At 43.0% G+C, this 20,626-nt stretch overlaps 1 protein-coding gene across 1 annotated transcript; it reads right to left on the bottom strand.

The window, feature by feature from the left end:
• Nucleotides 1–283: 283 nt before the first annotated feature.
• Nucleotides 284–20,400, bottom strand: LOC306966835 (meiotic recombination protein REC8 homolog). The gene is made up of 17 exons (XM_079561651.1): nucleotides 20,273–20,400; nucleotides 18,568–18,636; nucleotides 18,228–18,370; nucleotides 18,019–18,094; nucleotides 17,813–17,939; nucleotides 16,930–16,987; nucleotides 16,690–16,757; nucleotides 8,124–8,202; nucleotides 7,909–8,026; nucleotides 6,842–7,032; nucleotides 5,792–5,986; nucleotides 5,452–5,624; nucleotides 5,340–5,382; nucleotides 3,619–3,703; nucleotides 3,445–3,534; nucleotides 1,887–1,996; nucleotides 284–399 (listed from the first exon to the last, which is right to left on the bottom strand). Exons 1-17 carry the CDS (start codon nucleotides 20,326–20,328, stop codon nucleotides 314–316), a joined length of 1,767 nt encoding a protein of 588 aa, XP_079417777.1. The 5' UTR covers nucleotides 20,329–20,400; the 3' UTR covers nucleotides 284–313.
• Nucleotides 20,401–20,626: the final 226 nt, after the last annotated feature.

Genomic DNA, 20,626 nt, shown 5'->3' on the forward strand with positions numbered 1-20,626 from the left:
AGGGTAACTAAAGAAAACATGAATTCATAAAAGTCTTAGGTCATGTTGATCCTCTAACTGTTCATTATGAAGTTTGTAAAAATGCATTAAAATATTGTGGATAAACAGCAAGATCAAAACAGAGATGCAGGCAGCAGGTTACGAAACATTTCCATTTGTAAAAACTGTAAAATGCTATAAATGCAAATATATTCAGAACAGTGCAGGCAAAAAGAACTCTAAACAGGTGATGTTTCAATTATTCATCATAGGGTGCAGATGACTGTGATGATTTTTGGGGGCAACACAGCTTCAATGCAATGGAGATGCATGACTAGAGAGACCCTGAGCGGATGGATATTAAGATGTCACTGTAAGGCTCACTCTGCTCGGCTTGCAGTTTCCTGGAAGATAAATCCTCTGCAAAACAAACAAATCACAAAGGAGGCTTCCGGTGAGGTTTGGATGGGGGGAAAACAGGAGATTACTCAGATGTTTTTACGGTAGAGATTCACAAATCATGAGAAGGCGCCACGTTATACTTAGGATTTTGGGTCAAATACGGTATCTATTCTAGCAGCATTTATTTTATCCTCTTATCCCCCACCCCGGCTCGACCCAAATCTAAAAGCTTTGACTGGAGAGCAACAGTGTAATAGCTCATTTGAAAGCTAAGACCGACAAAACTGATCCTAATTTTTTTGTTGCATTATCGGTGCATTTCTATCTCATTTTGGAAGTGCTTTTTAATGTATTATTTTTGCTTTTCTGGCACGTTTTGTCGCTGTTTTATTGCATCTTTGTTGCTTTTTTGTCACTTACTTGTTCAGTTTTTGTCACTTAATTGTGTTTTTTTCCACGCTTTTTGTCGCATTTTCATAGTTTTTTTGTTGTGTTTTTGCTGCTTTTCATCTTTTTCATGTTGTGTTTTTGTCGCGTTGTTGCCGTGTTTTTGTTACTTTTTTGTCGCCCGTTTATTGCTTTTTTGTCACTTATTTCTTTTGTTTATGTCACTTTTTTGTGCTGCCTTTTTGTTGCCTTTTCATCTTTTTTTCTCTTTGCTGTTTTGTCATGTTCCGCCAATTTTTTTTCACTTTTTTGTTGTTTTATTGTTGCTTTTCTGGCATGTTTTGTCGCACTTTTATTGCTTCATTGTTGCTTTTTTTCCCCCATTTTCATAATTTTTTTGTTGTGTTTTTGCTGCTTTTCATCTTTCCTTTTCCTTGCTTTTTTGTCGCATTGTCGCCGTGTTTTTTGTCGCTTTCTTGTCGCCCTTTTATTGCTTCTTTTTGTCACTTATTTATTTCATTTTTGTCGCTTTTTTGTGTTTTTTTCATGCTTTTTGTTGTGTTTTCGTAGTTTTGTTGCTGCTTTTTTGTTGCCTTTTCATCTTTTTTTTACGTTGCTTAATTTGTCTTGTTTTGCCACATATTTGTCACTTTTTTGTTGCCACTTTTTTGTGTGTTTTTTTGTCATGTTTTTATGGGTTTTTTTGTGTGTTTTTGTTGCTTTTTCATCGTTTTTTCTTTGCTTTTTTGTTGATTTCCACCAAAAAAAAGTTCTATTGTTGCTTTTCTGGCACGTTTTTGTCGCTCTTGTATTGCTTCTTTGTCGCTTTTTTGTATCACTTTTGTATCATATCATTTTGTATCAGTTTTCATCCTCGTTTTCCTCGTTATATTGACGCTTTTTTCTCAAGAAGCTTTAAGATTTGGGTAAAACTGGAGAAAAATGTGCTCAGTTCAGGTTGGGATTAACTATCGAGAAAAGACTGTATGATGTGAGGAGCTAAACTAATCCAAGAATCCTGTGCGCTTGTGAACATGTTTGTAGACGCGTAACTGCTGGGTTATAGGACAATATTACACGACCTAAATAGGAAACGTGAAAAGCCTGACCATCCTTACCCAAAAGCCTCACGAAATGGTGGCTGACAGTTCTGCGGCTGGCCCCCTGTGGCAGGAGGGACTGGAAGGACACAGGACCCTCTTCACACTCCACTAACTCCGGTAACAGCCTGCACAGAGAGCTGCCTCTGAGACCGGCCCAAGGCTTTATGACTGTAGGGCTGTGACATGGTTAAAGACGGTGACCTTTTCCACCGACTGTCTATTGTGGTTTGTGTTCCCGGCCATTTTACGGTTTGAGTCTGTTTATATGCATTAGAACAGTGTTTCTCAACTGGTTTGTCAGGACTCGGGACCCAGGAGGTTGCGTAACCATTTTCAGTCAGTCACAAGCCTTTGCCTTACAATATTTTCCTCTGTCAATGGTAGAAAAACACTTCCTCAGCCTGTTTATATTACTGTTATCGAGTTGTTTTGATTACACGATTTTGCATTATTGCAGCCTGTCATCCTAAAGTGATGGTCCTGAAGCCAAACCATTTGAGAACCACTTCATTAGAGTATTCCGGTTATGATAGTATTCTGGATATGATGTTTACATGCACTCAGAGAAACCCAATAATAAGAGAAAGCCGCAGGCCGGAGGTGAAGCAGATCCACGACAGTGAAGTGGATTTTCTGTGATAGTGCGTCCTCTGGTACGAGCGGATCTGCAATGGTGTTATTTGTTCACCTATTTTTTATGCTTTACCATTATAATTATAGGGTTAGGATAGGGTCGTTTGGGAACAAAAACAAGAAGCAAAACAGAAAAAAGTGAGTGCATTAGTCGGTCCAAAAAAGTGGGCGCCCTTGCTCTTCAAAGATCAGGTATCAAACTTGATAAACAGAGGAAAAAGAGGATCTGAGGCACTTACAATTTAAAAGTCCTTTATTAAATGGACATGCCAACGCGCTTCGACCTAGAGATGGTCGTCCTCAGGGCAAATCGGGGCCCTGAGGAAGACGGGCGAAACGCGTCGGCAAGTCCATTTAATAAAGGACTTTAAATTGTAAGTCAGAATGCCTCAGATCCTCTTTTTCCTGTGTTTAAAAAGAACAAGCAATTCGTATGCTGTTCGAGCTTATGTTGTTTTTATCAATCAACAGAAACATCTAGTTACACTAAATCTGTTCATAAGAAATGAAGAAAAAAAAAATAACTCAGTCACTGACTCCTCACATGCGTTAAGTAGATCAACATCAACCTTTCCTAAAAGCTAATCGGCCTAGATCCGCTTTTCCAGCAGAGGGTGCACAATCACGGTGGATTTGCAGCTTTTTCCCGACTCGAGAAACCTGCATACTTAAACCCTTATATGCATAGACAGTATCCAGAATATTTATCCTGCAGTATCCAGCAGAAAGTGTCGGCTCCTGGATCCAGTGAGAATATCCCAGTTTCTCGCTAATCCAGGATATTGAAATGAGGATACTCTCACTGGGAAACAAACACAATCAGGATGCTTCAAAATCCGACAAGTGCGTGACACTCTAGTGCACATTTTAGCAGTGGCTTGACTATGTGACAGGCCTTAGCGTGATTCTAACATAGTCTAAGGTCGGTTTAAAGCCTTACCCAGGAGAACGCTGCATTGGTTCACCCACTACCTCATCTGCCTCCTCTGGGATGTGCTGCAGGATCGACACTGATCTGGACACTACAGACCTACCAGCAAACATAAGGGCCGAATAAACCAAGATAAAACAACAAAGACGATCCAAAGACAGCGATAATCGAGAAAACACTTACCCTTCTTTGTCTGGGGTGAACATGGGGGAGATTTCCCGGGAGAACTCCATTTGGTCCGAGCCCTCCAGGTGCAGCGAGGCCACGGCTGGAATAAATCAGTTCAGAGTGGACAATTTCATTTAAAATTTGAGAAAAGACTGAAATATGAACTACTTAATTTACAGTATGTCTGAAACACCTATAGTTCTGAACATGTTATCGAAGCCTGAATTACTAGCTCAGCTGGAGACATGGAGACAAAAGGCTTTGTTGTTTGCAGATAAAATTGTACAACATAAACAACTGCAGCTGAGGCTCTTTGCTAATTGAGATTGTCCAAATTACAATATTGATTGGAGAGCAATGAACTGTGCAGCCCCTCAGAAAACAGAGGCACCGATTTATGTTGTTCCCAGTGGAATAAAGTGAAAGGTTCAGGCAGTTTATGTGCAAATTATGATGTCAAAGAAATCGATACACAGACTAAAAGTGCCTGCAAACAAGTACGGCTTTGCAAATGTATTGATACTTGCTGTCATTCTTACTTTGGTCTTTTTAAATCCAGGCTCAAAACTTGCTTTTTCAGACGAGCGTTTAACACAGAGTAATGCAGTGACACAGTTTTGCACATTGTCATTGTAATGAATAGTTTTTTCTTCTCTGATGTTGCTGATTTTAATGGAAAGTACTGTGTCTCACTCAAGCCCGGATCTACGGGGGTGCAAGAGGGTGCAACCTCATTTTGAAATGTTTGCACCCTCAGTATTAATGGCAGCACAATGTATTTTAATGATGAGAAACTATTTGCACCCTTTTGGAACTCGATTGCACCCTCAGTCACTGTGCTCTGGAGCCGGCGCTGGTCTCACTTTGTGTGTTTTTAAAGGCTCTATAAATAAAGTAAGTGCTTCATTTGTCATTGTACAATTGTAGAGCGAAATTGCGTTCAGGTGTTGGGTTTGTCCTGAGCCGCTACGACTGTGGGTGAACCTGAACAGCATGTTTTTGGAAGTTAGAGGAAGCAGAGCACCCAGAGGAAACCCGGCTGACTGTCTTGGACTCCTCTGAAAAGGTGCAGTGCCTCCTGGGTTTGTCCCTCTTTCAGAGCGTGGTGTCCTGCACTGCTCAGCTCCTCCTCTTCCTCCTTCGCAGCTCCCTCCGCTCCCCAACAGTCTTTCACCATCTTCTCCTGGTTTGTCCCTATTTTGTTTCCTGTAGCGCCTCTTGTGACGCCTCCACTGTGCTGCAGGTGTGAGGAGCCCTTGGTGCCTCTTCAGTGTTTCAGAAAAAGAAACGTGTCGGTCTCAAATGTCTTAGCTCATGAGCTAGATGTTTGTTTACTTTTAAAAAGCTGTTTTCTTCAAGGCCTTTATGGACTCTGCAGTAAAAAATGTCCACCGAACACCACAAAAACACAGCAAAGATGTAGTTCGCAGAAAAAGGCAACGAATGCCGCTGTAGCAAAGCAGAGGGAAGTTGATTGACCTTTTATGAATGGTTATGGCCATGATCTTTAGCTGAAGTTATCGAGTACTGAGGTTTTTTAATCTCTTAAGTAGTAAATTGAGTTTAAACATTTAGTATTGGGTTGGTAAATGCAACAACACACATGAAAACCAAGCTATTTCCAGGTTCAAACTGCACAAAGCTCCATGACAAAAACGGCAACTTTATCTTAGTATCGTTGTGAATTAACCAAGTTAATATTATTACTGTATGTACTGTATGTGTGTGAGCTTTACCTGAGACGTCCAGCTCCTCCGCCTCGGCCACATCTCTCGGGATCTGCACAAAGCCATTAGAACCGTGACATTTGCAGCTTCATAAACACAGTGTAAAACGTGGCGCACACACCTCAGTAGAGCTCTCCTCACGCCTCTTCTCCTGCTCTGCCCTCTCGGCCTCCCGCTCTTTCTCCGAGTCGGTGGACTCCGAACCCCTCTCATTGGTCTGGAGGTCCGGGCCGGAGAGGGGCGTGATGACTGCGGCCCGTTTCCATAGAAACCACAGATCCTCAGACAAGAGCGCTGCGGAGGAAATGGCATTTGGTTTAATTTTTTGTGTGAAAAGGTTACGGGAGTGGCCTTTACGCTGCTAAATAAGACGGGAGAAGGAAATGTGCAACAGGATATTCTTTTAATACAGGACAAACATAACCCGAACAAAACCAGAAAAAGGCTGTGTTGGTACTGACAGGCGATGGGTGTGTTGAGCAGGTCCGCGGCTGAGGGAGCGAGGGCAGAGGGGCGGGGCAAGATGTCGGGCGGCGCGGTCTGCGTGCCAGGGTCGCTGATCTGCCGCTGCTGCTCCTCCTGAGAGAGCTGCGTTTCCAGGTCAATGAAGATCAGCTGCCTCCTCCTCCTCTTCCACCGCGGCCGCTGGAGCTCATCTGGACTGGACTTTTGTAAAAACAGTAAGTGCACATCATGACATAATCTCTTTATTTAAAGGAACAGGCCACCGTTTTTCCATACTGAGATATGTTCTTACCTGAGCTTAGACGAGTTGATGCGCACCTGTCTGGTCTTTTTGTGTGTCCTTATTTACGCAAAGAGACCTCTCCCAGTATATTCCCATAGCTCCAAACGGGGTGAAGTTAGAAGCAACCACGCTCTTCAACCGGCACGCACAAAGACCAGACAGGTATGTATGAACTCGTCTAAGCTCAGCAAAAACAGTGGCCGGTTCCCTTAAGCATGAAGTCAGAGCAAAAGTACATGAACAAACGTCTACATAAGTGGGCTCCCACCAGAGGTCGACCGATATGGGTTTTTTGAAGGCAAATGCCAATTTATAGGGATTCTTATTGGACGATGCCGATATGCCCCGCCGATATCTTTAGTATGTTTTTAAGAATATCTTCTCTCTTGTGTATGATGCTCCTAAACTGTAAAATGTGTCAGTGTTGAACTGTGGGGGCGCTTTATTAGTGGCGTGGGGCTGATGAATTCAGGACATTCATAGGTTCTTCAGAGGGAGCTTGTTTAAAAGACAAAAATCAGCAGATTCCAAAACAAAAAAACGTCTCTGCCTCTTATGGTTCTGAAATTATAAACGAGTCTGCAATATGAAAATATATAAAATATGATCCGAGGTGTGCAAACTTGTGGCCGCAATGTTTCTGATCTCCCCAAAGGCTGAGGAAGTTGAGGAAGAGACGGCTCATTTTAAGGCTGTGACTGAGTGCAAAAAACAGGCAGTCGTCTTTAGTCAGTGTGATATTGGCAGATATTTAGTAAAAAACCTGTAGCTCCCACCTCTGGCACCTTCCTCCTCTTTTCCCCCCGGTCCTCGGCAGACAGAGGGGAGGGCAGGACCGGAGCAGACACCGGTGTGAGCTGGCCCACAGGGGGCGCTGCAGGAAGCAGGGGCAGGTGTGACTCGTCCTGGGGCAACAGCATCGGGTCCTCGCTCGGCAGCGTGGTCTGCGGCAACCTGAAGAGGGCAGGACACACATGGGACTTTCTCATTGTTGGAAAAGAATAAGTTAACTTAAAGGAGCTATACCTGACAAAAGTATGTTGTAATGACTATTGGTGAAAAAATCAGCCTGATGCGTGAAGTTTGCGCTGTATTATGATTTGTTGATGTTGTGAATGGTCAACTCAAATTGTCAATATGTGACTGAAAGGGTTCAAAATCAGGTATAGTCACTTAAAGGAAAGATAAATACGTTGATGATGATGAATTATGTACGATTTTCTGGTGAGTCCTGGTTGTGGCTTTTGACGGAGAGAAGCGAATGGTCTCTCTGACTCACACACACATCGGCAGGGTGAGTAAATTATTGCATAGCAGTTAGAGCTAGTATCCGATGGCCGTAATTTGTATGTGTAGATGATTGCCACTAAGCCACCGCCGCTCTCAGCTAAAGCTTTCCTCACACGTCACTGCAACTCTTTAAATCCACCTGTCACTCACTCAGAGGCTGACTCAAGCTGGAGAGAGGGTAAACATTAATGCACTGCCTGACCCCAAAAAGTCACTACCTGGATTAAACTAACAGTTCTGATCTGGGGCTGCTGCAGTTGGTCAGGTCTAGGTTCAGCAACACTATGTGCCTGAAGAACGAGACAATGCCAGGATTCATCGGGCTCACATTGTGAAAGGAGCGTGAGACATCATTTTCACACATGGATTGGCCACTACAGAGTCCAATCTTAGGGATGTGCTTGGATAAGGTTTTGCACAGTGGTCAAAAAATGAATGAACACTGGAACACTTTTGATTTTGCAGAAGCTTATTAAAGGAAACACGTGCTGTAATAAACGCTAAAGAAACAGGCAGAGTTGATCATGTGTGATCATTTACTCAGCAGTGGATTCTGTCTGCTCTCTGGTCGGCTCTCTCTCCGCCTCTCCCCCTCTCTCCTCTTCTCTCTCCATGTCGACCCCTGACTCTGCTTCTGGTACGTCTCTCAAAACCTCCCCTGTTAGTGAAGGTCAAAACAGAGGAAACACAGTCAATAAGAAAATCTAATGCTTTTGAAAATTATATAGTGTTTGAACAGAATTTGACAAACTCACCTTCGGGGAATTGATCGGTTTCAGCCAGCAGTAAGTCAATCGTTTCAGGATGATGATCCGCTAACTCCATTCCTTCATACTAAGAAACAGAAGGGCAAGGCAAGTTAAGAAAAGCAATCAATAACGCAATCGCAATGGCTGCGCCATTGCGATTGACTGTGGAAATACGGGAACGAATGCAGAAATTGCATAAACAAATTTGCATAAACTGGTAAAATGCATAAAATGTCATGTTGCATAAACTGTATAAACTGCAGTGGTAAAATGCATGAATGGGATAATTCGCATAAATTATGTAAATTGCATAATCGCTTTAAAATGCATAAACTGGTTAAATTCAATAAACTGGTTGAAACTGTTGAAATGGCCTCAGTGCTTGATTGGCAGAAGCTGCACAAATGGCTGAAAGGCCTGGAGTCTCCCGATTGGCTGGATTCCCCCATACACACCAATGCAAAAATTCAAACTCCTGTATAAAAAAACTGGAAAACTGCAGAAGGACCATTTTTTCTCAAAACCCACAAGTTGCAGAAGCTGAACATGCAAAAAGTGCAGAAATTGCAGAAAATGCAGAAAAAAGTGCAGAAAAGCATGGATTTGCGGCAGCCCCATTATAAGTCAATGGGAAAAATCTCCGACATTTCGGCCGATTGCGGAAAAAACGTAAGTTGCAGAAGTCCCAAAAGTAATAGCACCCTTCTCCTCAACATGCGGAACGTTTTGATGCATAACTTGCAAAATTGCACAAAGCATGAAAGTGCTGAAAGCTGGAGAAAATTGGGAAAAAGATGGAAGAGGAATAATAATAAAGAACATGAAAACCAATAATTGTCTGCGGAAGAATTCCGCAGACAGACTTCCAAGGGCTGAGAATTTGATTTCCATTTATCATTCTTATGTTATTTTGTTCTCAACACATTGCCCTACACTATGAATAAAGAATTTCATCCGAAAAATCAAATTGATTGACATCTAGGATGTGTTTTTTGAGTCTGCCCTAAGTTTTTGTGAGCAGTGTATATATATATATATATATATATAGGTCAAGTCGACCTCAAATATTTTGTAGTTTGTGCCCCTTTTTCTTCAGAAATCGGTATTTCTTATACATATTTGGGGTATTTTCTTTATTATCAATGACAAGTTTTGTTATTTCACAACTGAAACACAAATCTGACTTTTACGCTCAGTTACTCATATATACGCAGCAAGTTTGGATCAAAATCACTGTTTTTTTCTAGATTCGGAGATGATTAGTGTTTTATGCAACACTCTCCTTTCTGATTAACTCCTCTCTCCTCCTCTATCCTCTCTGGACGGACAGTAATGTTTTGTGAAGAGGCAAATGCCTAAATATCTCAGTTTCAAGTCAATTTTCAAGACATTGTTGACACGCTTTGCAACACCACGTGTTGCCACAGATCGATCGCTTTTATCGTGTGTGTATTTAAACAGCCTGGTTCTCGGATTGAAGACTTTATCAGGATGTTTCTCAGCCGTCCTTGGACCGATTTTGACCATTTAAAAACTCAGAGAAATGTTGAAATCACAGTAATTTCTTTTATAGATACATTTTATTTTTTAGTAAATATATTTGAAAAAAGAAGAAGAAAAAACAGTTTTGATCTGGGTTTGCTGCAGTTGGTCAGAACTAGATTCAGCAACACTATTCTGGTGCATTCAAGGCTTTCTACTTTGTTTAAACTGTTTTTAATGTTTTTAAAGCTATTGATATTCTGTACAAGATACACCCGTTTACAAACTATTTTCCTGTTTTTTGTTGCACATTTTCAGAGGAGCACTGAAGGCAGTACTCCAGTCTCCTCTTCCTCTAAAACGGTCAGGTTGGGCCTGATCAAAATAAATAATTACTTTCAGTTTTAGCCTAGTTTTCTGTCGACTGTAATCCCATGTAAATTTGGTGTAATACATAATGTACCATGACCTTTGACCTGGGAAAGTGGAATCTACCTTGTAACCTAGCAACAGTACTATGGGCATATAATTCCAAAATGTGCCCATATATGGCCTTTCCAAAATCACATGACACGATTCCATACTGGAATGTTGGTATATTGCTATAGTTACCTGGTCACATCTGCTGTCCCAAAAGTTCAGTTCACATCGCGAGCCATTCAGTGCAGTTGTGTGCAGTATATCTCGAACAGTTTTGAAGTAGTTTTGTTTCGTTTGTACGAACGTTTGTGACATTAGTGAAATGGAAAACGCCCAAAACATGTCCTACAGCGCTACAGAAGGTGCTGAAGCCTTTTCAGCAAAACACAGGCTGATCCAGGAGATGCAGGGGCTTCGAGCCAGGGAAAGAGAGTGGACAGAGGAGAGAGACGTTCTCCTTCAGAGGGAAAGATGGAGACAGGACAGTGACAGGCTTTGGCTGTCCGCCTTTCATGCCAGAGACAGACAGTGGTCTGAGGCCCAGCTGGAGAATCAAAGACGCTGGTCTCACTTCAAAACCGTACATGCCCAACAGATTCAAGACTTTGAAAACTGCGCACAAGAGTTCAAAGCACGGGAGGAGCTACTGTTAAAAGTGTTGCATGAAGAGGAAAGGCATTTAATAATCGAAATTGACTCTGAAATTGTGATCCCTCAGACGACAAACACGCAGGGGTTCGAAGAAGTCAAGGTTAAGCAAATGTATTTTGGCCCAGCGAACACTGACAACATTAGCTACAGCCACAAGTCTTACAGCGCTACAGAAAGCACGGACGCCTTTTGGGGAAACGAGAGGCTAATACAGGAGATACAGGCGCTGCGTTTCAGAGAACGACAGTGGAGAGACGAGAGAGAAATTCTCCTCCAGAGAGAAAAATGGCGACAGGAGCGGGACAGGCTCTGGCTGTCTGCGTTTGATGCCAGAGAGAAACAGTGGTCAGAGGCCCAGTTAGAGAATCAAAGACGCTTTTGTGAATGGAAAGTCCTACATGACCAGCAAATACGACACTTGGAAAGCGTCGCACAAGAGTCCAAAGCGCGGGAGGAGGTTCTGTTAAAAGTGTTGAAAGAGGAGAAGCAGCATCAAATAATCAAAATTCAGAGAACGTCTGACATTTTGATCCCCCAGACTTCAGACACGCAGAGGTTAGGAGATGTCAAAGTTCAACAAACAGTTTCTGAGCCAATGAGCAGTGCCAACATTAGCTCTGGCCTCACTAACCACAAGTTGGTCACATTTGGGGATTTCCCCCCAGAGCTCGAACGCTTTCTGAATGATCCGTCAGTGACGGTGGTCCAAATGGAGCCACTAAGATCTTCTGAGGAACATCCCAAGACAGTTATGAAGTCTGAAACGTTCTCCACCCAAAGAAGAAAGAAAAATCTCAGAAAAATGCAAGGAAATAAGCAAACTGCTGAAGTAAAAGACGTTTGTGAGACAGAAAGTGCCAACATCAGCTCTGGCCTCACTAACCACAAGTTGGTCACATTTGGGGAATTTCCCCCAGAGCTCGAACGCTTTCTGAACGATCCGTCAGTGACGGTGGTTGCTCCACTAAAACATAAGGAAAAGGGAAGAAGGGCCAGAATAAGCGTAGAGATGTGAAGACAGTGAGAGTTCCCCTCCTATAAGGCCATACTGCTGTTTTATTTTAACTTTCAACAAATTAATATGTAAAAAGGTCTAAATTACTTAAATTCAGAAATTAAAAAGGACTTTAAAATACAAATTAGATAAAAATTTCTTCAGTTAAATGATAACAGTGGCTTCTAAAATATGAAGATATACTTCGCAGGACAACACATATTTCACCTCCCATTCGTTTCCTCTGCAGGCCGGAGCACTGAGGCAACAGGCGGGCGTCCCAGGAGGAGAGCGTCCCGTACAGGAGACCAGAGCCCAGACAACGTTGAGCTGAGGAAACAACTTAATGCAGGTGCAAGGACGATGCTGCTCGAACGACAGCGGGCCACAGATGGAGGACCTGCAGCTGCGTCTGGAAGCCGCTGACCCCGGAGTCCTGCACGACGGGGGGTAGTGGAACATCTGAGGGGAGCTGAACCAACGAAAAGCTGATCTGTCATCAGAGGGGTAAATCTGCTGCCATTGGTGTGACAGGACCGGTGTTAGGAGGGGGGGAGGGGGGGTTTAGGACAGGGCGGTGGTTAGAGGATGGGGGGAGTGGGGCTGGGGTGGTGGGTTTAGGACCGGGCGGGGAAGGTTCACTCACACCAATTGCATCAAATTAGCTTTTTCTCAGCTCAGTTCGCTAGAGATTTTATAGGCAAATTAGCGAGGGGTAGGACATCGCGGGGTAAAATCGCAAGGGGTAGGACATTGCGCGGGGGAAATTAGCGAGGGGTAGGACATTGCGGGGTAAAATCGTCAGGGGTAGGACATCGCGCGGGGCAACTTAGCGAGGGGTAGGACATCGCGGGGTAAAATCGTCAGGGGTAGGACATTGCGCGGGGGAAATTAGCGAGGGGTAGGACATCGCGGGGTAAAATCGTCAGGGGTAGGATATCGCGCGGGGCAACTTAGCGAGAGGTACTGCGCTCAACGGACTGGGCAGCGACAGATTAGCTTTTCTGAGTTCAGCTCCGGTACAGATGTGTCTCCAAACCACCCCATGTGCAGGGTCCGGGGCAGGGCTCCAGGCAGCTGTAGTGGACCTCGCTCTGTGGCTGCTGTCGCGGGCAGCACCGCCGTGCACCTGCATTTAGGTTGTTTCTTCAGCTCAACGGTCTGGGCTCAAGTCTCCTGTGTCGGGACACTCTCCTTAAGGACGGCCGCTTGTGGCCTCAGAGCTCAGGCCTGCAGAGGAAATTAATGGCAGCTGCTGGTTTTGGAAACTGGTCAGGAACTGTGTTGTCTTTAGAAGTATATCTTCATATTTTTTAAGCTACAAAAATGCTTTAACTGAAGAAATGAGAAGAAGTACTTTGACTGCAAAATGTAATCTATGATGGACAAGTGACAGTGGTTTCTAAAATATGAAGATACACTTCTCAGGGCTAAACACATATTTCAGCTCCCATTCGTTTCCTCTGCAGGCCGGAGCACTGAGGCACCAGGCGGCCGTCCCAGGAGGAGAGCGTCCCGTACAGGAGACCAGAGCCCAGACAACGTTGAGCTGAGGAAACAACTTAATGCAAGCGCACGATGCTGCTCGAACGACAGCGGGTCACAGATCGAGGACCTGCAGCTGCGTCTGGAAGCCGCTGACCCCGGAGTCCTGCACGACGGGGGGTAGTGGAACATCTGAGGGGAGCTGAACCAACGAAGGGAGTGTCATCAGAGGGGTAAATCTGCTGCCATTGGTGTGACAGGACCGGTGCTAGGAGGGGGGGAGGGGGGGTTTAGGACAGGGCAGTGGTTAGAGGATGGGGGGAGTGGGGCTGGGGTGGTGGGTTTAGGACCGGGCGGGGGGAGGGAAGGTTCACTCACACCAATGGCATCAAATTAGCTTTCTCTCAGCTCAGTTCGCTAGAGATTTTATTGGCAAATTAGTGATAGGTTGGACATCGCGGGGTAAAATCGTCAGGGGTAGGACATCGCACGGGGCAACTTAGCGAGGGGTAGGCCATCGCGAGGTAAAATCGTCAGGGGTAGGACATTGCGCGGGGGAAATTAGCGAGGGGTAGGACATCGCGGGGCAAAATCGTCAGGGGTAGGATATCGCGCGGGGCAACTTAGCGAGAGGTACTGCGCTTAACGGACTGGGCAGCGACAGATTAGCTTTTCTGAGTTCAGCTCCGGTACAGATGTGTCTCCAAACCACCCCGTGTGCAGGGCCCGGGGCAGGGCTCCAGGCAGCTGTAGTGGACCTCGCTCTGTGGCTGCTGTCGCGGGCAGCACCGCCGTGCACCTGCATTTAGGTTGTTTCTTCAGCTCAGCGGTCTGGGCTCAAGTCTCCTGTGTCAGGACACTCTCCTTAAGGACGGCCGCTTGTGGCCTCAGAGCTCAGGCCTGCAGAGGAAATTAATGAGAGCAGCTGGTTTTGGAAACTGGTCAGGAACTGTGTTGTCTTCAGGAGTATATCTTCATATTTTTTAAGCTACAAAAATGCTTTAACTGAAGAAATGAAAAGAAGTACTTTGACCACCTCTACTTGGCCATCATAGATTACATTTTGCAATCTATCAAATTTAGTCTATAGTAGTTGTACTGGACTTGATAATAATTTAATTATTTTGAAGTACTTCCTGTTTGATGATGTAATATCCTGTGTGCTGAATAAGGAAGTGTTTAAATCTGATTGTCATTGCGGGAAGGGAACATGGCACCTTATGGTTATGGTTTTTAGCTCCCAGTTGGAATGGGGAAAAAAGGTAATATTTGGATTCATTTCACTATTTGTGTATGGATGTTTATATTGTAAATTGTTTTGCTTTTAGCTCTTACGGTGGTCACTTTGTACTAAATGGAAATAAAGTAGGAAAAAGACACGAGATCCACTTGAATGCTTCATCATTACGACTGGGATGCTACAGTAAGAGCTTTTCCTGGAGGTGGCTACAGCGAAATAAACCTCTTCAAGTGCTTGTCAGTGGAAGGAGCCACGCCTTTTTGGGAAACAAATGATTATCTGGAAAACAAATGCCGCAAAGATAAACATAAGGGCTGAAAATTAGCCACGGACATTGTGTGTAAACTGTTTTGGTGCTTATATGAGCCACTATTATGAACTAAACAAAGAGCTCTGCCACTGTCAAAAGTAAAGGACAAATAAGACACGGTGGACATTATATGTTCTGTACCAAGACATTTGCAAATATTTTATAAAAACGAAGACGGCAAAATATATCTTTTAAAATGGAGGAGCATGGAACACAAGTAGGTGAGCAGTCACCTGTGGCTAATAATATTTCAGAAACCGTGGAAATAATCCAACAGACAGAAAAGCGTCTGCTTGCTTCATATGAAAATTGGAAATCAGACATTAGAAAAGCAAGGAAAAGACTAATGTCATACGTGTCCGAAGAGGAAATTTGGTCATTGATTGACAGTTTAAAAGGGAGCAGTAAGGAGGTGATGAAAGTGTTTACTGAAATCAAATGTATAACTCCACCTGCTGTTAACATAAAGAGACGAGTAGACACTTGTCACGCAGTAACATCAGAAATGTTGTGTGTGTAATGTGTGGTCAGCACACATTACACGACTTTTATGCCCAATTTCGGACGCACAGGAGAAACGTGAGTGAATATAGCGTCTCCAAAGCGAACACACAGAAGCAGCGGCCAATGACAGAGTGAAAAGAAGACAGAAAAACACCGCAGCGCCTCCCTCTTTCAAAACAGCGACATAAACAACTCATTTCATGGCCACTGCCCCACACGAAACAGCGTCACTTTATCACCAAAAGTTCACGAGAGCCACCTTTTCCAGGTAAATTTCGACCGCGAGCAGAGTTTAACCTCAGCAATTCATACAAAGCCAATCTATTTTCTTCATGGGAACACAATGCAATACCTTTGCGACAGGACGGACTAAGCCATTACTGTAACATAAATTCTGTCACAGGAAAATTGACAATTGTTTATAGATTTCACTGAAAAGGTTGATGTCTGATGAGATTTGGGTGAGATTAATTAATTTCACCTATCATCCGAGTACACTACCATTTGATCATCCCATCACTTAGCTGTTCTGTGACTGTGCATAGCGTTAGCACTAGCATCGAGGTTGCTAGGTGACGGGAGGACTCCGTGGGCGATTTTGCGGTATACGCAGGCCACACTAAGGAGCAACCTCCCTCCCAATTGCAAAAGGTCAAATGTGCCTGTGTAAAATTTGCATGAGTAAAGTACGAAAACATTTGGTCTGTTCAAAAGCGAGATCAATTCGAACCACTGAAAGCTGAAAACTGACTTGATGACATTTCCGCAATTGACTGCGGAAATGCGGGAAGCGAATGCAGAAATTGCATAAACTCTTCAAATTGCATAATCAAATTTGCATAAACTGGTAAAATGCATAAAATGTCATGCTGCATAAACTGTATAAACTGCAAAAAGTGGTAAAATGCATGACTGGGATAATTCGCATAAATTATGTAAATTGCATAAGCTCTTTAAAATGCATGAACTGGTTAAATTCCATAAAGTGGTTACTTTGCATAAATTATTAATGTTGCATAAACTTTTTAAATTCCATAAACTGGTCAAACTGTTGAAATGGCCTCAGTGCTTGATTGGCAGAAGCTGCACAAACGGCTGAAAGGCCTGGAGTCTCCCCCATTGGCTGGATTCGCACATACACACTAATGCAAAAATTTCAAACTCTCGTATAAAAAAACTGGAAAACTGCAGAAGGACGATTTTTTCTCAAAACCCACAAGTTGCAGAAGCTGAACATGCACAAAGTGCAGAAATTGCAGAAAATGCAGAAAAAAGTGCAGAAAAGCATGGATTTGCGGCAGCCCCATTATAAGTCAATGGGAAAAATCTCTGACATTTTGGCCGATTGCGGAAAAAACGTAAATTGCAGAAGTTTATTTACTGAAAATAGTATCGAATCTAATCAATTCTCCCACACTTCAGATCGTATTCCTGTATCCGCTCTACAACAAAAGCATGAGTTGTGTTGTTTACTCAACAGTCGCACCTCAGCAAAGGGGATAGAGACGGGCTCCTGCTCCCTGAGTGTGATGTCCTCCGGAGACGCAGTGATGTCTGAGGAAAGAAATGAAAAAAGGTCAATTTCTGTTTCCACCATCTGGACAAAACTCTAGGAAATCAGGAAATTGAGCAGCAATTTCAGCAGAGATGGCGATTGTCTCCATCTGCTGTGAATATTTACAACAAACGTGTGGGAAAAGTGGTAAATGTGTGTTAGAAATCAGACCTCTTTGTTCATCTTGTTCTTCTGACAAATCAGGTGGTGATTTGCCCTTGAGATGACCCTGTACAATGAGAAATAGAGGACAAATATATCACTACGTCCGTATTCCTCATGAAGACATTACTTTTTCATGGCGTATTTTACGTCATAGTGTCAAACAGGAAGACCACGACGTCTGTAATGTAGTGCCCTACGGCCTGACAGTTTTTTTTCCATTATTTCTGTTGTAAGAAAGAAATAAAGAAAAAAAAGGAAAACAAACGCACCCCCTGAGTGTCTGAACAGATGTCATGTTTGCACTGAAAGTTGTGTAGAAGGAGCTCTTTCTAACCTACTCTGGACACCTGTTCTTTTTTCTTGCCTAACGATAATATCACGGAGAAATGTGCGTTTGGCTGCGAGAGGACTTTATTCAACCTTTCTAAAGACGAGGCCACTCGCCAGAAATTGGAATTTCTTTCCGGGATTCGGCGACTATAAGCCAAAACAGTGTTTGTCTGTAATAATGTAAATCCCCGATGAAGCAGCCAGGACAGAGCGGTGAGTCAATCAAAACGTGTGTTAGCCATTTATGAAGCTGTGTTGCAAATGTCAACTCCTTATAACTGTATTGTGAAGTAACTTCACTTATTGCTGTGATATTTATATTTCTTTTACTGCAAATGTTGCATGAGCGGAGAGAGGGGGCGGAGTCAACTGAATCGAAGCGTTGTGTCTTCTGGGTTTGCAAAATACTCCCAGAAAATACTTATATTTCTCACAAAAAAATAGTACTCCATAGTGGTAGATATGATATACTCCATATATCATATTATTGCATATACTTTGGGATGGCTAAAATAGTATGATGCATCCTTTAAATTTGTTACACAGCTATGATCAGCACCTGTAGAAGGGCTCTGGGGCTGGGCAGGTCATCTTGCATGTACATCTGCCCGAACAGCGGGTCTGGAGCGCCCTCTGTCTGCTCCATCAGGGACAGCACATCCCTCAGGAGGGAAGTGCTGTCCCTTCTAAACACAAACATAGAGTTTTAGTTTGTTACATTTGCTTTTTTGCTGAAGGATTTCTCCAATTGATTAACTTCTGAACCTGCTCTGGTCATCCATGTCGTTGGTCTGAGAGGTTTTCTGCTTCAGTAGCCAGTCCACCACACTCTGGGTCTCCTCTGGAACACCACAGGGTTGTGATTGTGATGAGGATTTGATGAGACAATAAATGTTATAATAAAAGCAATCAATCTTGTTTTTTCATGACTTTCTTAACATGACATTAATACAATGGTGTGAGTGAGCCCGTACGCAGCAGGATGGCGCACTGGCGGTGATAGACGAGGATGACCCCGTACTGCAGCTGGGAGGACAGGTACAGGGAGAAGCGAGGCTGGGGTAGATCCGCACGAGGGGCCTCCACGCGCTCCAAGAGGTAGTCCATTATGTCATCACTGCACAGAATGTAGGTTACCATTACTCAGAAACAGAATCAATACGTGCAAGTGAACATAGTGTTTTGTCAATACACAGATCCATGTTATTCATGTTAGTGTCAGTCCATGCAGTTCACTTTATCCCTTCTGTCGTCGGCTTAGCGAGTGAGTATACGGTGGTCCTCGTCACATGTGAATTAAAGGCTACTACTCACCATGTTTTAGTGACATTGACTTTGAGAAAATCCCGGCGGGTGACTCGGATGCCCTTTGTAGCCACCAGCCTGAAAATAAACATAGAGCCCCGAGATAAGCAACAAAATGGCATCTTGTTTTCCACCCTGCACGGATCAGCAGGTCAGCTTTTAAATTACCTCTTTTGTCAGACTACAATTATAACCATGGTTTAAACATGGCCGGCTGGAACCAGACAGTGCACTTGATAGACGCGGGTTCGAGTCCTGTTCGGGGCAATGACTGGGATTCACGCCGTTGCACTTGGAAAGAAGCCCCAGTTGCACACTTTTTTAAATGTAATATATTTGAGTAGATATGGACAGTGTTGGGAAGTAACTAAATAGACTGGCATGTATTTAGAATACGTATTTAAGACTCATTTTGAGCAACTGTATTCATGTACAGTTACTTTTTCATTTGAGGGTATTTATAATAATAATAATAATAATAATTTATACTGCATTAATCTCTGTAGGGAAATCTCTGTAGAGAAATTAGTTCTCTGCATTTGACCCATCCTCAGTGTCGCCCTGTAGGAGCAGTTACTCTCCGAAAATCAAAGGAATACTTCACAGTACTCAATCATTGAATTTCAGTTTCATATTCAAAATATTAATAAGAAAGAAATAATCAAAACAGCCAGGGAAAAGCAAAGTTCTGTCCTTCTGCGCTGTGGGAATTTACAAAGTGCTTTTTTTGCATTCCAAATTAGTGGTAAATAGATCTGTAAATAAATCTGTAAGAGGCGTGTAACAAGTGTAGCCTAAACATCTTAATCACTTAGTGTTTTTAAAATACAGTACTATGACGTTACCAAATCCATTTTACGGCGAGTATTCAGTATTCTGTAACTAAACACAATTTCAAAGTATTCTCCCCAACACTGGACATGGACGCTAAGATCAGTTTTGATGGACTTATTGATGTAGTTGTATCAATAAATCAAAGTTTCTATATATAGCCCTTTACAGCAACACCAGGAAGACCAAAGTGCTTCACAGAAACATAGAACAAGGCAGTAGGCCAATTTTTCCTGCAGTTTGAGCTGTAAATCGTTTATAAACCAGCAAGGATGCTCACTAGTACTACGCTTACTGTAGTACAGGTGGTAAAGTATATCACAGTACTCATCCATGAGCTTTGAGGCCCCCTAGTGGCATTTGGAGCCCTGAGCCTGATGTGAGGGCGGGATACAAACATGACCTTTTAGGAAAGTTGAAAATACCCTCGTGCTGCAGAGGGGCCTGTATTTCACAAAGCACAACGAGTTTTACCCATATCGCTATTTAAGGGGCTCTACAAAAAATAAAGTTGACAACATAATTTGAAGTTCGTTAAAGTAAGAACTGGGCTATACTTTTGGAAAATGTGATCGACACCAATTTCGCTACAATGTTTCCTCAGATCGTCTCCCCAAGGCGCGGGACAAATGACGCAAATTAATGAGAGCGTTCCCAACTTTCAGGGAGTTGGAGAACAGAAGAAGCCTGGACAGCTAACCAGTTTTACGATCAGGCTTTTGATTAATTTAGCCAGAGGGCTCCTAAAGAACATTTTATAATAGGCCCATTTCAAAGCAATTTTACTATTACGCATAGGGAAGTGATTTACCGAAACAAAAGCTTTTCTAACTTGAATTTGAATTTCCCTCCATAAAACTATAGAAAGACATATTTAACTTACCAAATAGTAGAAAAGCATCCTGTGTTACGCCTCAGTACGGCTGGATAATAAAACATTTTGAAAACTTCTCCAAATCAAAGCTTTTAGGGTTTGCTGTGGTAAAAAGTTTTAAAAGATGCAAGAGAAAATGGCTGAACTCTGAAGTGTGGCATTAATATCAATGTGTTGTTTATGTTTTATCAAACACTGATTAGTTGATCACAGATGAGACTGACCAATCACAGTCAGGCAGCAGTTTGGTTGCCTGGTCTAAATATAAACATAGATACAGTAAAGTGTCACAAAGGTTCTTTTTTTCTTTACTTTACCAATACAATGTGATTATTTTCTTTAGGAAATACAAGTTTATTTCTT

Source organism: Gobius niger, assembly GCF_951799975.1.
Source record: "Gobius niger genome assembly, chromosome: 8".
NCBI lineage: Eukaryota > Metazoa > Chordata > Actinopteri > Gobiiformes > Gobiidae > Gobius > Gobius niger.

What these genes read in the sequence shown, in the direction of transcription:
- LOC306966835 (XM_079561651.1), bottom strand. Translation starts at nt 20,328, where the DNA reads ATGTTTTATTATCCAGCCGTACTGAGGCGTAACACAGGATGCTTTTCT. An exon ending in GACATGGATGACCAGAGCAG is followed by an intron (nt 17,940 to 18,018) that starts GTTCAGAAGTTA and finishes GTTTGTGTTTAG; the next exon opens with AAGGGACAGCACTTCCCTCC. An exon ending in GGAGGAGCTGGACGTCTCAG is followed by an intron (nt 3,704 to 5,339) that starts GTAAAGCTCACA and finishes GATTTATTCCAG; the next exon opens with CCGTGGCCTCGCTGCACCTG.